General features: G+C 39.2%; 1 protein-coding gene across 2 annotated transcripts in view; it reads left to right on the top strand.

Moving 5' to 3' along the window:
• The window catches only part of FRS2 (fibroblast growth factor receptor substrate 2), a 51,858-nt gene that overhangs the window by 20,607 nt on the left and 11,993 nt on the right, over positions 1-19,258 (top strand). For both annotated transcript variants that reach the window (XM_089524139.1, XM_089524140.1), the window contains exons 2-4: positions 11,673-11,769; positions 17,351-17,442; positions 17,990-18,176. In XM_089524139.1, coding sequence (XP_089380265.1) covers positions 17,377-17,442; positions 17,990-18,176 — 253 coding nt within the window. In that variant the 5' untranslated portion in view covers positions 11,673-11,769; positions 17,351-17,376. The remainder of the gene's footprint in view (positions 1-11,672; positions 11,770-17,350; positions 17,443-17,989; positions 18,177-19,258) is intronic.

Genomic DNA, 19,258 nt, shown 5'->3' with positions numbered 1-19,258 from the left:
GTTTCAGTAGGTAGCTGTATGATGATTGCATCTAAAAAGTGCTTGTACACTTAAATTATAGACTAAAAGTAGTTAATGTTTTTCTTAAATAGAAGGAAGCCATTTATTTTGTGTGTGAATCAGAGTGGTATAATGGTTTGAGCATTGGACTATGACTCTGGAGAGCAGGGTTCGAATTCCTGCTTGGCCATGGAAACCCACTGGGTGATTTTGGGCAAATCATACTCTCTCAGTCACAGAAGAGGGCCAACTCCCTCTGAACAAATTGAGCCAAGCAAACCCCTTGATAGATTAGCCTTAGGGTCACCATAAGCAGGAAACAACTGGAAGGCACACAACAATAACAATAACAAAAACCTTTAAGATGAAAACATGCAGGGATAGCTGTGTTGGCCATTTAACACATACAAACCAAAATCCATCAGTGATACCTTTATTGGCCAATGGAAATGCACAATAGACTTGTTGCAAAAGGGGTCCCTGTTGAGATGCAAATGGACTTCACATTTCCTGGATTTTGACTATCTCTATTGCCACATGGCCAGGAGGAGGAGGAGAAGGAGCCTGCCTGCAAAAGATATCCTCCCTAGCATAACATCTTTACTGAGGACAGAAACAACATGCAGGCATCTCACTAACATCTCCAATTGTTTTCCTCCCTCCTGTTTAGTTTGTAACATCTTTCCTGATGAAGCTGCCCATGGAGCTTTGAAAGCCTTCAACAAGTATATTGTGCATTTCAGTTGGCCAATAAAGGTATCACTAATGGATTTTTGTTTGTAATCTTTAATATGAGTTGTTGATAGATCGCTCACTTCATTGCATTTTCCTGGAAACCAATTTGAAAGTAATTTTCCCCAAGAGTTCCTTCTGGTGGCAGTCTAGGAAACCTCTAACTATACTATAAGTGAATGAGATGACTGAAAACTTCCACAAAGAAACAGCCTGCTAGTGTTCTGTCTCTTCGTAATTTATTCACTTTCACTGTTGGTATTAGGCACTGTCTCCTGGTAAGTCAGTAATAATCTTACTCAGCTGATAGGCAGATTTATTATTATTTATTTACTTTTATTTTATTTACTTAATTCCTTGACACTGTACAAGAGAAACCCAGATGTTCCTTTGCCGTCAAGATTTGGGGTAAAGCAGTATGCACAACTCTTAATGTCTTTGATAATTTCATATAGGAAACATGGTAATAGTTGTCTGTGTGGACAATAAGAGCAAAACCTGCTCTTTTTGTCTGCCTCTTGATGAATTGGACTAGAATAGGCGCCTTTTCTGTGGCTCCACCTAAACTTGGGAACTTCTTCTTTAGGGAAGCTTACTTCATCCCCTTTCTAATGCCCTTCCACTGTCTGGCAAAAAAAATCTACAACTACTACTTCTTTTTCCTCCTCCTCTTTTATTATTAGACCAGGGTTCCATTCACAGCTTAGCCATGAAACCCCATGGCCCTGGACAGATGGGCCCTTTAGCACGTCCTGGTGATGTGCTAGGGTTGCGTCGGGGTGCCGTTTCCAGATGCCTCGCAACCCTAGACCGTCACCAGGACGTCATTGCTGCGTGGCGCCGTATGCTTGGTGCCCATAGCAATGACGTCACTGCTGAGCACCGTCCAGATGGATGTGCGCAGCAGCGATGTGTTCGCGCCGCTGCAGGCAGTTTGCGGTGGTGCTAAAAGGAGCCGTTTTCACTGCTCATTTGCTTTTTGCGTAGCTGCGCCATGCAATTTGATTGCTGCAGCGCAGCTACGTGGAAAAGAGGCGGCTCCTAGCTGTCTCTTTCTGGCGGTCTGTCCTCCACCCATAATAGGTTTTCATTAACATTCATTAACAACAAATTATTACTTTCTATATTTAGGGTATTTAGGCCTGCTGATCTAAAAAATTGTTGACCTCATTTGCTCTATTCACTGTAGTTCCTGTGTTAAGTATAGTTCCGTTACCATTCTTTGAGACCCGCCCTTTTTTTGTTCCAGATTGGAGCTAGGGCAGCCTCACTGGCAGCCCTGCGCCCCCAATCTGGAGTTTTTCTGGGCCACAGAGAAGCGGCAAAATGCCCGGCCCCTTTCTCCTTGGCATTGTTCCTGTGGCTGATTGGTTGCCGTGGGAACGATACGCATGGTGAAAATGAGCGGCATGGAGGCATCACACACACGCCTCACTGTTTGGATGCTGCACGTGCATGACATCATCGTCATGTATCCCGTGTGGACGGCACCGCGTAACGAAGGCACTGTCCACATGTACTAGAGTTAGGGAGCGTGTGGTTACCGCATGCTCCCTAACCCTGTAATTGGTGCCGGTATGCCGCTTAATGGCAGTCTGTACCGCGCCTATATTTTCCTTTTATCTCCAGAAGGGGGAGGAAACTGGGCAGGAAAAGAAACTATTTTAACCTGAAGTGTCAAAGTCTTACTTAGGACAACTCTGAGTGCAGTAGTGGCAAGAAGATGCCAGTGGACTGTAATGACCTTTCCTCTGCCTTACAGAAAATACTTATTTTCTCAGCAGTATGTGTATTTAATATTCAAAATATGCAGAAAAGTGTACAATCAGTGGAGAATTGGATATGACATCCCAATGTAAAAGTGTGTTGGTAATGTGGAGTAAGATTAGAGAAATGGAAACAAGAAAAGTAATCATGGTCTTTTTTGTTATGAGTTTAAATGAAATAAGGTCCCATATAAGTTCTCTTCTTTCTACATGTTGCAGTAATTATACCCATTTAACCCTGTACTAATATTTACATGTGTCAGTTACACCCAGTTCAGATTACTACTTGCTTGCTTTCCTTATTGGTTACCTTGGCATTTAAGATTAGTATGCAAATATTGTAAACTGTGAGGACACCCAGCATGAAGATTGTCTCTTGCTAGGTATGATTTCTTCCTTTCAAATACACTATTAAAGACATTTTACATTTGAGAAAGCAAGTAACAAAAAAGTAGAAGTTTGGTAATTCCTACTTCAGTAGAAGTCACAGTTTTTGCATGCCTTTTACTTGTTTTCCAAAGGAGATATATGTGCTTAGTTGAAACTAGACTAATAAAATCTTTATTATCTACTATTGTTAATAAATGGTGGCTGATGCTCCCTCGGATTGGCAGGTGGAGGGTAGGTTATCACCGTCCAAGAATCACTAAATATTGAGTGGGTACATCTAGTTTGCTACCCAGTCTGCTTTCTTGCAAGAGCAAAGTACACTGTGCACTTGGTGGGTAGGGGTGTTAGATCTTAGACAGGCAATGGACCATGTCTCTAAATAGTAGAACCAACCCTACTCTAATGGACAGCTCCCCACATACTTAGTAAGTTGGGCACCTTTGTTAGCTCATACTGTAACTATAACACTCTTGATTATCTCATCAATGACATGATGGAGTTAATCACAGAAATACTGTAGTTTATTTATTTATTGGTAAAAAACCTCATTTTATTTATGTATATATCTCACTTTTCTTTGATGAGAGCCCCAAGATGGCTCCCATAAAACAGTTTTTACCTACTCAGGCGAAGCATGAAGTTGGAAGGTATGTAGGAAGAATTTGGCAACATCTGAGCATCTAGGGGAGAGGCATGTCAGTGGCTTACAAGTATGTGCCATGCACACAAGTATGTTTGGATAGGGTGCAGTGTAATATTCTCTTACACTTTATGGCCTACCCAAAACCTCACTCTCTGCAACAGCAGCAGCTGCTGCTCCTTTCTGTTACGAAAGGGAGGGGTGAGGCAATTCAAAGGAGGAAGAAATGGCTGGTCTTTGTTTCAAGGGGAATAGAAAGGAAAGGGTACCCTTATTTCTTCTTCACTAGAAGCCAAGCCCAATTATTTCTTCCTCCTCTGAATTTACTCCACTCTCCGTCTCATCTGTAAGGAGCAGTTGCAGTGGCCCTCCTAGAGTTTGACTGCTGGGGGTCACTGAACTACATGGGCAGAGCATTAAATGGCTCCTACTTTGTGCAGGATCTCAGCTCTAGAAAGAGAAGGGAGACCTTGTGGGAAGGGCACTCAAAGGAAATTTCATTCTTTCCATTTTGGAGAAGATTGTCCTGCTTGTGGATTTCCATGTGCATCTGGCTAACCATTGTGGGGAAATGGGCTGCTGGCCTAGAGAGGTCTTTAGTCTCATCCAAAAGGCTTCTTAGGTTCTTAAAAAAAAGAACCTAGTCTCTGAATTTTAAAAATCTTGTTTTACCAAAATTAAAGTGGAGATTTTACTTTAATTTAACAAACAACTGAAATATTGTTCCTGTTTTGATGCATACAACCAAGCTATGTTGAATAGAGGTCAAGAACAAGAGCTTTGGAATGTCAGAGAGCCTTTGGTGCTCCCTTGGCGGTCTAGTAAAAGAAAGTTTAAAGCATATTAAACAATACTGTTTTGGGTAGTTAATAACTAGGGTTGGGTGTTTCGAATAATGTGCAGCAAAAACTAAAATTAATCATTGCAAGCCCAGATTACCTACTTTCTCACAGAGGCCACCCACTGTGGCGCTTCCTGATTTATTGCTCTTGTCTGTACTTTTCTTTCAGTCTGCTTTGGGTCATTCTGCTGCATATCTACATCAGGTGTGGTTGAATCATCCAATCACTCTCATAAGAGAGACAGAAGTATTGTGTGTCTTCAGGGGAAGGCACAGAACATTGATTCATGCAGAGAATGTGGGTGGTTCCTTTTGAGAGTTGAAGTTTTTAATTCTTACTCTAAAATAACAAAACACAGCCATGTGATCAATGAATAAAAGTAAAATTCAGAGTTGAGTAATACCTTTTTTGGATCACTGAAAATGTTACAAACATGGTGAGCTATTGAGTTCTTCAAAGAAGTTTTTGTTTGTGCATTGGAGCATAGAGGAAGAAACAGAAAGTCCTAACTTCTGGTCTTAAGAACTGGCCATTCTGCGTGCAGGCAGATTTTTGTGCCATCATGTCTCATGAAGAGTTCTGGGAGAAGTCAAATGCTTGTCATGTTTGTGACATTTTAGTGATATGATAAAGGTATTACCCAGGCCTGGAATTTGTAAACATAAAGGGGTTTGTTGTGAAATGTGCCTCCTAGTTTTAATTCAGAACAAATGCTTTTCTTGGCTATCAAAAATTTGTGAACACTGTGTTGGGCTCTGATGAACTTTACAGGCTCCCATTAATGTTTAATAACTATGGGTTTATAGGTATAGCAGCATATTTACAGCAGTTGGTACTGTAAGTTTTTAAGGAAGACAGTACATCTCTGTGTACATAAAGGCACTAATTAAAAATTATTTCCCTTTCTTTTTCTGTGCCTTTAAAAACTATTTATAAATTTACACTAAGTTTGCATTGCCATTTGTACAAGAGATACATGTAATGAGGTTTAGTTATTAACTATTAATGAGAATAAAATTTTTAAGGGGAAAAAAGAGAAATCATAAATAGTTTGAAAATAGAAAGCAGCAGCTCTTTGGGAACTGAGAAAATATATTCCCAACTGATTGAGCAAACATTTCAGTTGCCAGCTAGGGCTGACTTTAAATGGACCAGCTGCCTGTGTCAGCAGCATAGAGTTACCAGGGTAACTGTGGCTGTTTAAAGAAGAATGTAGCTGAGAGGGCAAGTTTTTGATCTGTGAGTTGAGGGAAAGAATTTGATGTGATCATGCATCAGCCCTCCTAATCATACACACTCAAGCATTGAAAGTTATGTGGGCGGTGTGTAGCAACTTACAATTCTGTTGAAGATTGTGTGGGGCTTCCAATTACTTCATTTTCAGAGGCGCCAAAGCACTTGGAGTCTATCAGGAAGAGCCTACGTTTCTAGTTTAATGGCACTGTGATGGCAGACTCATTGCCATAATTGAAATGGCAACAATTAATTGCTGTTGCAAAGCTCGTTGATTTTTTATGGTGTCTTCTCACAGGGAGCAGAAACCTCTTTCTTCATACTTTTAGCTCTAACGCTGTAAATGGTGTTGCAGGTGGTGGTAATAATAATAATAATAATAAAAACTTTTACCCATCCCTCCCCAAGGATCAAGGCAGGGAACAACAATTAACAAAAATCAGTTAAAATACACATTGATTGAAAAGTAAAAATAAAATATACACATAGTAAAACAATCCAATTTAAAATTTGTCATTTAAAATTCACAATTTAAAAATTATCTAGATAAGCCTGCCAGAAGAGACTGGTCTTTAATGCTCTTTTAAATTCAGATGGCATATTCAACTGTTGAATCTCTTCTGGTAGGTCATTTCACAGTCTGTTCCTGTTTTCCAAATTATTTTATTGTCTAACCTACAAGAAGGAGTTTTGCTCCAGTCCTCCGCCCCTATTTTTTAAAAAGACAGGATTTAAGCAACTCCAGGGAGCATATGACCCACCAAGGCCTTGATAATACAATCCCTCTGACAAACCTCCTACTTAGCTGTTTGATAGTGTTTCCAAAACACAACTGGGATTAGGAGGAAGCTGTATAAAGCTATACTTGCACACTATACTCCCCATTTCAATTGTGGGTCTCCCTTTCCTGCCCACTCACCTTGGCAATGCGGTGTAGTTGTCCCATTGCAGTTTATTAGAACAATGGAGAAAGGGGAAATGTAGGAATGTATGCATGTGCTTTATATCTGCTATTGTTTTTCTGTTGCTATTCTTACACATCAGTTAAGCTTGGAACCAAGACCCTTTGGTAGATAACAGTAGCTTGCCTTGTGTATGAGGACATGTGGAGAGAATAGATGGTGCTGTAAATAAAATTAGCACTTGTGCAAATAAATTTCTCAGTAGTTTGGGAAAACGTCATGTCAGAAAGGAAACTTGTAAAAGACCAGAGTAGTTAATTTATGCAACTTCTTGTGCCTCTTTGAAGGTATATAGAAATTATTCAAAAAGGCAAATAATTTATGTTGGATGACTTAAAATCCTCTTTAGGTCTGAAGATAAAGTGATGTACATACATTGGCGGGTTACAGACGGGCAAAAAGGGGTGTGTTCATGATGTCATGAAGGTGTAGCCTTTAGACGGGCCTTACCTGAATGCCGTCATGAACGCGCCACCCGCACGCCCCAAGCGGGAAGAAGCGGCATTAAAAAGGTGCCGCTTTTTCCCGCTTCTTTTTGATAAGCGGCGTATGTGCGCATCTCCGTATGTAAGCTGCTGCACCGATACGCCAGAATTGTTACGCCGCTAATTTAAGTTGCCCATTTAAAAGCTCCATGTCTGCTGCGTTGCATAATGAGTCGGGGTCCCGGGACATGCGCGGTTTGCAGTCAGGCTTTAATTGCAGCGTCAGATGCCAAGCAGCTGTGGAAGCTGCGGCACAGCTGCACTCTATTTTAATGCTCGTAACCCTAACCCTAGAGCAACATGTACGCATGCGCTGCTAGAATTGTGGAAAGTTTGGAATTTAAAGTGAACCCCTACACACATTCCTGCGCCATTTTCACCTAACAATAAAAAAACACTAAAACTTTAAATATTTACATATGTACAAGGGAGGTGATGGGGGATGGCAGGGGGACAGCAGTGGCAGCGGCGACAGCTGTGGCTGTGCATTGCAGATTCAGCAAGAGCACGGGGAGCAAAGGAGAGGAGGCATCCATGATGCCAGTGAGACTGGCAACGTGCAAGCGGACAAGGATGCCATCACCAGCTGGCAGGAGGCCACCTTTGTTCTTGGGTAGGTTGGGGGAAAAAGTTTAAAGGGGCCTGGGCGCTTTAAATGTGCACATACGCTTTCTGCCGCCGGTGCCGACCGCCGCAGCTGCGCAGCTGCGCATCCGCCAGCCGGCAAAAGAAAAAAAAGCCGCGTTTTTGGCCGCCCGTGCGGAAGCTGCCTCTCTCTTTGCAGCGTCCTGCAAGGCAGCGGTATGGAAGCTGCGGGTAAGAAACGGCCTCAGGTGAGGCGGCTTCACTACCCCCAGTGTGGAAGCCCCATCCACCTTAGCCACGCCCCCGGGGCGGGCGGTCTGGAGGCTCCGTATTCAGGGGAAGACACCTTCAAGACGTCTTCCCCTGCCCATCTGTAACCCGCCATTGTTTTGAACAGTGTGATCTTCACAATGCAAGAGGTGATATGTCCCACAGATTAGAGTATGGCCTCTCTATTAAGCTTATGGCCACAATATCATTGGATGTTTCTGAAAAATGCATATGTGTAATAAAGCTTTTATTGGTTTGCAAAGTAGTTCATCATTGCAGTTCTGCTAGATTGTGTTATGCTTAAACATCCATCTGTCACATCAACCCTTTTTGTGTAGAAGCAATGTGGGACTAGAGAAGATGAGTTGAATATTCTTTTGAAGAACTGATGTATGTTGTTGAAAATCAGCAGAGATTTTAATGTTTAAAATAATCATGGAGTGAGATCTCCAAAAGATGTCAGCTTTATCACCAACAAAACGGTGTTTCATGGTTTCAACTTTCCTCCTTCTGAATGTCAAATTTTCCCCTCAAAAGGACAAATTGAAGTAAATTACTGCGTAATTTTTTTTATCAGTTGGTCCAGGGATTAAACTGTGATGTTAAGGTTGGGAAACAAGGTCTTGCCTCATCTGAAACCTTTAATATTACTGGCATTTGAAGAATGTGTTCATAAAGTTCCAAACTAAATGTAGTCTTTCATGTTTTGAAAATAGGCGACTGTGCCACTTATTTCTGAAGCTTAGTAAAACCCTTTTTGTAACTTCACTCAGTTTCTGCATTACACGTTTAAGCATTTTCCTTGCTATAATGTTCCTTAAAGAACATTATAGCACCAAGGTTTTTGTGTTTTGCTGGCTCTTTTAATGTAAGAAATTGGTGTTTTAAAAACTAGCAAATCTAACTGTGCCCTAGTAGGTTGTTTGGTTTGTGTATATCTTTAGTCTTTAAATAACCAAATATTTAAAATTTATGTTCAAGACAGTGTTAGTAGTTAACTGCTTGTCTAGTGGCTAGGTTTGGATTTTGTGAGATATGACTAGAGTGAGACAGTTCGTTTCCTTAACTCAAAAACATCTGCTTCACTGTCATTAGTCTTTAGAAGCTTTTCTCCTTCCAGTAACCAGAAGTGGGCAAAGGGGAGCCCTTCAGCTATAGTGAACCCCAGCTCCCTTCAGTTCTTGTCACCGTAGGAATGCTCAGAGCTGCAGTCCAGAAACATCTGGAGGACCACACTTCACCAATCTTTGCTTAAGCCACTTAATATTTAAAAAGCTAAGGAAGTTATTTGCTCCATCAAGACAATAGTGAACAAGAGCCCTTAGTTGGCTTGACTGGAAAGACATTCATGTATACATTTTTAAAAGGTTTTGTTTGCTGCTGATGTGTTGCTCTTGAAGAATCATATTTTTATTCACTGTAAATGAGAGCCAGTGGTTTGAGTTTGGACTATGACTCTGGAGGCCAGGGTTCAAATCCCCAGCTCAGCCATGGAAACCTATTGTGCAACCTTAGGCAAGTCACATACTCTTAGCCTTGGGGGTAGCAATGGCAAACCCCCTCCGAGGAAACTTGCCAAGAAAACCCCATGATAGGTTTGCTTTAGGGTTGCCATAAGTCAGAAACAACTTGAAGGCATACAACAACAACAAGAAAGAAATATGAGTTGTCTACTTATCACAATGATATCTAAAATGTAACTTTGTCATTTTTATAAAAAAGCTAGTTCTTCAGTGTAACACCTTATTTTTGCTAATACAATTGGGGGATTTAATGTTCAATTCTGTTTAATTTAGGCTGTGACTAAAAGAACAACCATCTTTTTGTTTATTATACTCTTGCTTCTTGACAAATCTTGTACAAATGTAAACCCTACAAAGTTTGAGGCATTTACAATTTGTCTTCAGAAGAAAAGCATAAAAAACAAAAATGAATGTGTAGGAAGAAGAGGGAAATATGCATTCTAGGAATAAGTTTCTGTTTTTATAGTATCAATGCTATATGCTCACTATGGTCCAAACCATACTGCAGAAATAATCTGGTTTGATACCGCTTTAACAGCCTGGCTCAGTGCTAGGGAATTCTGGCAACTATAGTTTTGGGAGACATTTAGCCTTTATCAGAGTTCTTGTGCCACAATAAAACTACAATTCCCAAGATTCCCTAGCACTGAGCCAGGGCAGTTAAAACGGTCTCAAACTCGATTATTTCTGCAGTGTGTTTTGGACCTATGACTATCTATAGTACATTACAAAATGTTGTATTCCTTCCCTATCTAAAAAAAAAAAAAAGTATTGACTAATTTAAACATAGGGATAGGAATCATGCAGTGCTCCAGATTATATTGGACTTGAATTCTCATTAATTCATCCAGCATAGCCAGTAGTGAGGGATGCTGTCCAGTCCAACAACATTCAATTTGTCCAATCCAATTTAAGTAAATTGTTATATTTTTTAAAAAAATGAGGAACAATTTGTGCCTGCACTATTCCTAAATTTATCTGTATTAGTCTGCCAGTTCTCTGAAATCATTACAGTCAGCCCTTCCCTTATGTGGGGGATCTGTTCCAGACCCCCCCCCCCCGTATAAGGGGAAAGTGCATATGCTTGTGCCCCATTGAAAACAATGGAGTGCATGCATACGGCGTGGCACATTGTGCACACCACAGGCATGTGCCCCATTCATTTAATTGTAGTGTGGCTTCAACATAAGCTGAAAGCCACGTAAACAAAGCCCGCATACTATGCAGGCTGGCTGTACTTGTTTCTTTAATATGAGTGCTCCACTTTCTAAATTAAGGTGTGTGATGACCATGGAGAGTGCCTTTTCAGTTATGGCACCCCACCTATGGCATCCCCTTCCCTGGGAAGCTTGCTTGGCACCATATATTGTCATTTTGGTAGCAGGTGGACTTCTTTATTCTTCTAGGATTTTTTTTATTTGTAATTTTTAAAGCCAATGTTGTGTAAGCCTCATAAACCTTCTGTTGTGTCCTAGGTGCAAGCCCCATTCTAAGAGCTCAATAATCTAGACATATGAAATCTGACCTAACAGTAGCAGTTCTCATCAGGTACACATGCTGCCAACTCAGACCTGGCTGCACTTGTAATTTGACTGCCTTCAGTTAGCCATTTACTTGTTGCCTTGAAGGAGTTGCTCATGTCTCAGATGAATGATCAATTTCAAACCTGACAAATTGTTGAAAAGCAGTTACTGATTCTTCTCTGAACAGGAGTGAGCTTGGTAATATCTAATGCTAACTTTGCAGTCAGCTTCTCACTTGAATTAAGTAGCAATTTGAAGATTAAGTGATAGTTCTGGTTAAATAACTCATACAATTAAAATGTATTATATTTATAGAGTAAACATTGCACTGTTCAGTGTTAGATAAATGAAGAAAATCTGTTACGTAATAAGGGTATTCCTTTAAGTAGCATCCAAATCTAAAGCCCATAGGAATGAATTCTGGGTTTCTAGACTTTAGTTTTTCCACCACCTCTCCCATATAAGATGCCAATATTTATTTGCTTCTGTACGATTGCTTTGAGAGATTGAGAGAGAGAGCGCAAGGGACATGTTCAAAGGAGAATAGAAAAGCAATATCACATGGCCAAGCTAGAAGTGCAAACTTGTCTTTTACAGAAATCAATCATTTAAACTTTTCACTTTCAGAACCAGTTTTCAGTGCAAAAGACCTTTCTTGAATTTATATCATCTCTTTCTCTCTCACACACACAAATTACACTTTTGTTTTTTTCATTTTTAGGTCAAGTGATTATGCAGAAGGGCAACATGGTGTTTTGAAGTATGACAGAAATACTGATGCTGTACCAGAGGCTAGGAATATTGATGGCCAAATCTAGGTGAGTATATTTACCTTTTGTCAAATGTTCCTCTTCAACAAATATGGCAATCTTTCACAAGTAGTTCAAAGGACAATTACCAAAAAGTAATTTCTTTTCCTTCCAGAAAGTAACTTAGCAGAAAAAGGGTTCTAAAGAGTTTCTTTTCTCCCAGTAATTACTGGTTCAAATTCCACAACCTTATTTAAGGTATTGATATTTTCAGTTGGTTTCAAGAAGCAGTGGCTGTCCAGCTCCAAATGGGGTTGACGTTCATTATATATCTTTAGGACCAAGATTTGTATTTTGGGAGTATTCTTAGATCTGGCTTTAGTTTAGCTATGCAAATTACATTTCTAGCACAAATTTCTTTGTACCAATTGCATTAAATCATTATAATGATTTGTACGGGAGTGGGCAACTGCAGAAGGAAGAGGGACAGCTTTCTGTTCCCACCCTAGTGGGCTGCACTAACTGAAATCCAGCCTATTATCAGCAGACAAGCAGCTGAAAATGAAATTGGAACATAATCTTCCTTTCAGCAGTTTTGGCAAAGTTGCAGTAGTTCAGGGTGGGTCCTGGATACTGTTGCCACTCCTGGAAACCTCTAGGCTTTTCTCTAAATCTGGGGCAATTTTGGAGTGATGTAGGGCTTGAAGAACGTTTCAGGCTGGGAGTTGCAAAAAGCCCCAGGAACTTAATGTAGCCCACAGGGTACAGGTTACCAATCCCTAACCTAGAAAAACAGGGAAAAACACATTGACATTTCAGTTGTTTTAGCTTATTTTAGATAAACTAACCAATTTAGAGACACTCTGTACTGGGTTAGCATTATGTTCCTGAGCTCAGTTCAAGATCCCAGCATTTAAAACTCTTAAGGCGGGTTACATACCGCTGAGAAGCGGCGGTCTGGCTCCGCCTCCGTTTGCAGCTTCCGGGAACCGCAGCCTTTAAACCGCGCGGCTCCCAGACGCTCCGAGGAAGGAGCGCGGAAATTGCGCTCCTTCCTGGGCCCCGGAAAAGACACCGCGAGGCGCTAGTCGCGCACTCGTAGTGTCACTTCTGGGGCGCGATGTTCGGATGCAGAGCGTCCGCTACGTCAATAAGGCAGCGGCCGTGTGGAACGGCCGCCGCCATTTGTCATGGACTCTGTCCATGATAGGGTTAGGGGCGTCTGGAAGAGACGCCCCTTTTTCAAAATGGGACGTCCTAAGGACGTCCCTTATGGCGGTCTGTAACCCGCCTAAATAATTTTCAGTGAGTATACCTGGGAAGACTGTCTTTTTTTTGTATAAATCTGCATCATGTTTTTTTGAGTATACACAATGGGAGAAGTCAGGTGGATGATAACAGAGAACAAGATCTTTATCAGTGGATTCTCATACAAAACCACAACTCAACAATTATCAACAGTGACCATATTATTTTGTATATAACCACATTGTAAGTAATACTACAAAATACAGGATACTTTGTATTAACTATATGGATGGAATAAAGCATACTAATGACAATTGGTATGAGTCAAAAACACTGAAAGTCAGAAGAAACCCATACCATTATAGTGAACATTATATCCTGGAGTTTCTGTAGGATCCTGATTAGTTTCTGCAGGATCTGATTCCATTGGATTATTTACTACAGGAACAGTTACTTATCCTGGAGATAAGTAACTGTTCCTGTAGTAAATAATCCAGTGGAATCAGATCCTGCAGAAACTTTGTCCATTGTGCTTCCTCTAGTCTTCACAACTTCTGTTTCAGTAATATAATTTCCACAAGGTCTAACAGACAACAGTCAATTCAGTGGTGGTCAAAGTAATATAGCAATATAGGTCATGGAAACTGTAGGTGGTAGATAGATAAGAAACTGTAGTAAAAGATGACTACCTCCAGAGTTTTTCTGAAGTCATTTCAATATTTCTTGTATATTCCAGCTAAATATCAACTTTCATATTCCAAGATGCAGTTTTCCTTAAAACATTCCACCAAACTCTGAATATAAAAATGATATTATGAGATACCCATTATCGCCCAGATTAAATGTATTACAGCTACATAATAATAACACAATTCTTACCTCTTTTGAAACTAAGCTATTCCCCCTAGGAAATAGACTTTGAGTATGCTACCTTTTGCAAGCAGTGCTACTGTTAGCAATGGTTTTAAGGTAGAACTAAAAGGCAATTGAATACCTAAAGGAACATTACCTTTTCTATGCTTTAGAAGCTCCTTGTATGAACTAAAACTACCATGAACTGAAACCCTAGAATGACTGAAACTGCTTGTAGAAAAATACAAGTTTAAACAATCATATTGGTGTGCAGAATTATGATACAGGTACCCATAGAGCTTATTTAACCTTGCATATTAACAGTGATTTTTAGATGAAACATAATACCAGTATAATTCATTGGAGAAACATTAACTCTTATATTCCACAATTAATTTCATATGGAAACTAAGGCCCGTTACAAACAGGCCGTTTTGTGCGTGCGGAGCGCGCACTAGGGTTAGAAAAGGGCAGTGCTTCCGCACCCCCTAACCCTAGTGTGCGCTCCGCACGCACAAAATGACGGTGGCCGTTCCACACGGCCACCGCCATGAGGACGTCACGACCGCACCGCCTCCAAGGACACCCCTTTCCAGGCTGTGGGGAAGGAGCCTTTTGCCGCTTCCCCGCAGCCTGAAAAGCGGCGGATCAGGGCCTCAGCGGCTGCCGTTCTGGCCACTGAGGCCCCGATACTCCGGGGAAAGGGGCGGGTACAGCCCGCCCCAAATGGGCGGTCTGTAACCCACCCAAGTATGGCTGAACCAACTTGTGAAAATCTAACACTAGTTGAATTTAATGAAGGAACACAGCCTGTTGTCCTATATACTTGTCTTCATGGTCATACTAAGTCTCCCAAGGGTTGTAACCCTAAACTGAAAGTAAGTACAAAAAAAAAACCCCTGACAAATCTAAACATTCATTTAAACTCCTGGGTTTAATGCATTGTAGTTTTTTAATCCAGAAAATCTCTCTTTGAAGAAGTTTTGTAAAGAACCTCTTTCAAAGGGACAGAACTGAATCTGTTCTATCAAAACAAACAAAAACAAACAAAAAACCAAACCCTTAAGGAGTCTGACAGATTACTATTCTGAACAAACGTTTTGAGAGAGGGCTATCTAGGCTTTCATTCCTAATCTTACTCTTGGGTTCAATCATTCTGATTTTTAAATTTCTAGATGTTTGGCCCAAGTATATCTTTAAACACAGACACAGAATAATATTAATTACATTCTTAGAATTGCAAGTACAGCGGACCCTTGTTATACGCTGGGGTTTGGTTCCAAGATCCCCGTGTATAACAAAATCCGTGTATGCTCAAGTCCCTTTAAATATAATGACATAGCAAAATGGTGTCCCTTATAATCAATGGAAAATCAAGGTTTGATATTTGAAATTTGTACTTTTTTTAACATTTTCAAACCGTGTATGCTTGAATCCATGTATAAAAAATCTGTGTATAAGAAGGGCCGACTGTAGTAAATTAACTCAACTGATAGATTCCTTTGATATTGGGTGCGTAAATTTTTTGATTTCCAAACATTGTTGATAACAGGAACAGTGTCTGTATTTAAAGTGACCTATTGTAATCAAATTACCTTGTTTATGATGAAAAAAAAAATCTGTGTGTACCAATGAATCTTTTATTTTCATTGTTCTACATAAACCTATAATGAGTAATTTAACACAATCTGGGAAATTTTGAACAATGCTTAAAAACTATATAGTTAATGTGATGTGAAACATGATTGAATGCCAGTGATCCTATAATTCTGTCTTGTAATTGATTGTCAGAAGGTGCGAACAAGTAATCTACACCAACTTTCAATTTATCTCAAATTCCATTTTTAGATGTTTTCGTATATGTTGATAATTCTAGAATTAGTGTTCATAATTTCAATAAATCCACAGAAATTCCTTGTTTCATTTTTAAAGTTGTCATCCACATCATTAAAAAAACAATTTACCCTATTCTCAGTTTTTATGATTAACAAGAAATTCTAAGAATGTTAGTCACTATAAAGTTGCTGCAGATCATTATGAACAAGAATTGACTGACAGGGCTTTTCCCCACCATATCATCTCTCAGGCAAAAAATAGAGCAGCCTGAAGGGAGAGGGCTTCATTGTTCACACTTTCTGATAAGAAATTATAAGAAAGAATTATACATAGAACAAGGAGTATTACAAGCATTTTAAGACATGCCTAGGGTTTCAATCCATGGGAAATATAGTTCATACAAGGAAGTATCGAAAAGGTAATACTCCTTTAAGGTATTCAATTGACATTTAGTTCCAGCTGAAAACCATTGCTGACAGGATGAATAAAGCTGCTTGGTAGCATAGTTAAAGTCTAACTGTATGCTGGGGGGAATAGCTTAGTTTCAAGAGAGGTAAGAATTGTTTTTTTATGTAGCTATAATACATTTAATTTGGGAGGGATAATGCATATTTCATAATATAATTTTTATATTCAGAGTTTGTTGGAAAGTTTTAGGAACTACTGCATCTTGGATATTGATTTTTGAAGTTGATATTTAGCTGGAATATATATTTTATTATTACTGATAAAGAAATATTGAAATGACTCCCCCCACCACAAAAAAAAAACAACGATCTGGAGGTAGACAGCTTTTCCTGCCATTTCCTATCTATTACTGCCTCCAGTTTCCATGACCTATATTGCTACATTACTATGACCACCATTGAATTGACTGTTGTCTGTTAGAACTTGTGGAAATCATATTGCTGAAACAGAAGTTGTGCAGACTAGAGGACGCTCAATGGACATAGTTTCTGCAGTTTCTGGATTATTTACTACAGGAATAGTTACTTATCTTCAGCATATAATGTTAACAATAATGGTATAGGTTTCTTCTGACCTTCAGTGTTTTTGACTCAAACCAATTGTCATTAGTATGCTTTATTCCATCCATATAGTTAACTGGAATATATAATTTCCCACAGTACTTTGTATTATGTATCCTGTATTTTGTTGAGTTGTGGTTTCATTCCTTTGGGGCATTGTTGTAATAGTGTTATTCTACTGTTAGTTTCTTCCTAGCTATTTTTTGTGTTTTCTGTGAAACACTCCTGTTTTGAATAAAATTCCAACAATTCTTAACATAGACTATGAACTTTCATGGAAAATCGGTCCATCCAATTACAACAAGTTGAAAAGCAAGACATAAGGAAGCTCTCTCTCTCTCACACACACACACATATTTTTCTTAGTGGAATAATTGTCAACATTCAACATGTCAGTTTCCAACAAAATACATTGTGTTACATTAAGAATTAGATGTACTTGAAATACACTCATTTAAGTCAGTCAGACAAGTTACAACTTGGGAAATCCATTGATTTCAGTGGATCTACTCCAAGCAAAATGCAAGTCTACAATCAGTCCTGTGATTTCCCATAACTTACATGCATACAATGTCTCCTCATTGATATATAATTGTTTATTCTGTGTGGAGTATTTCAAAATATAGGCAACTTTTATGTTGTTCACTTTCATGTCTCTAAAATATATCTCTTTACTTTGGCTCTAGTAATCACATGGTCTTCTAAAGAAGTCATGGGTAGCTGTTGTAGCTGTCCAGATAAAGAAACAGTCCCTGATAACCATCGAAACAAATTCAAGGTAAAATTTTGAAGGGTTTTGCCACTTTATGTTTAATTCTGATTTAGGGAAGGGAAGGAAGGGATAAAGTTCTAAGGATTGATAGATTTTCCTGTAAACTTGTTTTTCTTCTGTATTGACTTAGTTTCTCAATTGTTAGGTTGATTAACTGAATGTTCGTGCTTGTGTTATAGATATTGTAGGATTCCTCCATGATTACCAGAGACATGGCTTTGGGGTTATTTTTCTTTTACCTTTATGGAAGTAAATAAAAATGATGTAATTAATCACCAGGTGGTTAAGTAGAAACACTAGCAACCATTAGTAATTCAAGGGGGTGGATTGTATACTTCTCTCAGGCTTTCTGTAGAAATAAAATAAAATAAAATATATTTGAACTATGCATTGGTTCTGCACCATGTCAGACTTGTTTGTTTAATATGTAAGTATTTTATATATAAAATATTTGTTCAGTTGAATTTGGTAAGGTACGTGTCTTAAAGATAGCTATAATTACATTTGCCTTACATATACTAGCTTGTGACTTTATTTTTTAACATTTTTTTAGGTTATAAATGTGGATGATGATGGTAATGAATTGGGTTCTGGTATAATGGAACTTACAGACACAGAACTAATTTTGTATACCCGTAAACGGGACTCTGTTAAATGGCATTACCTCTGTCTCCGACGTTATGGCTATGATTCCAATCTCTTCTCTTTTGAAAGTGGTAGAAGGTGTCAAACTGGACCAGGTATGTACAGTTGAAATAACTTACAAAATTACTCTGTTAAATGGAATTGGGTTGTTGAGTATGTTTATTTTTTCAGTGTTAGTGCTACAGAAGAGCTAAAACAATTATTAATCACTGGATCAGCATTAGTATTAAGCAACATCAGTTGATCTAATTTAAAGCAATAACCTGTTATTTTAATGAACTCTAGCTTAATAGTTTTTGCCTTTCTGAGATTTCATTCTGATTCACATTGCTAGGTAGGAAACTTAAAATGACCCATACGCTTCACACTCTTTCATTAAAATGGGCTGGTTAGATCCACATGTGTGTTTTCCAAGGACCTGTCAGAACACCCAAATGTATAAACCAGAGCTGCCAGGCATGGTGATGGTGTCACACAAGGGACTTAGGAGAAATCATTTAGGTTTCTTTTTTTCCAAAGTCAGGCAGTTGACTACTTTGTTGTACTTCATAAGCTGAGAAATATATCCCATACAACTTGTCCTGCAACCTGGAGGACTGCTATTGAATGAACAACAAATATTAAATTGCTTTGAACAAGGAAAACTCTTTTACTAGTTATTTTAGGATGTTGCACTATAGTTGTATGTGTTTATTGTAGCATGTCAGAAAATAACCAGTTATTTTTCTGGATAAACAGCAGGACTTGTTTGAAAATTTGCTGGATAGTTAATATTTACTATTTATCCAATCTACCATAAATTGCAAAATACAGCCATCCCTCCTGATTTGCGCGGGATGCACACACACACACACTGCGAATCTGGAAAAACACCGATATTCAAGTCCCCATTGATTTCAATGGTGGTGTGCTCTCATGTGCACACACCATTTTGCCCCTCCCCACTTGCCATCCATGAATGGGTGAGACCACAAAATCCAAGTCCACAAATTGGGAGGGATGACTACTATTTTCAGATGGATTAAATGGGCATAAAGTTGATGAATGAAGGTCAGTGTGCAGTGTACACATTGTATCCTCCTCTTCTCATCTATTCCCATTTGCGCTCTCTCTCTCTCTCTCTCTTGAGGCGGGTCTGAATTGTCAATATCTCTACAGGAAAAGATAACCATGGGTT

The sequence above is a fragment of the Sceloporus occidentalis genome, unplaced genomic scaffold (genome assembly GCF_023333645.1).
Source record: "Sceloporus occidentalis isolate IW3139 unplaced genomic scaffold, rSceOcc1.0.p SCAF_5, whole genome shotgun sequence".
Taxonomy (NCBI): domain Eukaryota; kingdom Metazoa; phylum Chordata; class Lepidosauria; order Squamata; family Phrynosomatidae; genus Sceloporus; species Sceloporus occidentalis.
Note: the sequence above shows the minus strand (reverse complement) of the source record. Positions and strands in the feature narration are given on the sequence as shown.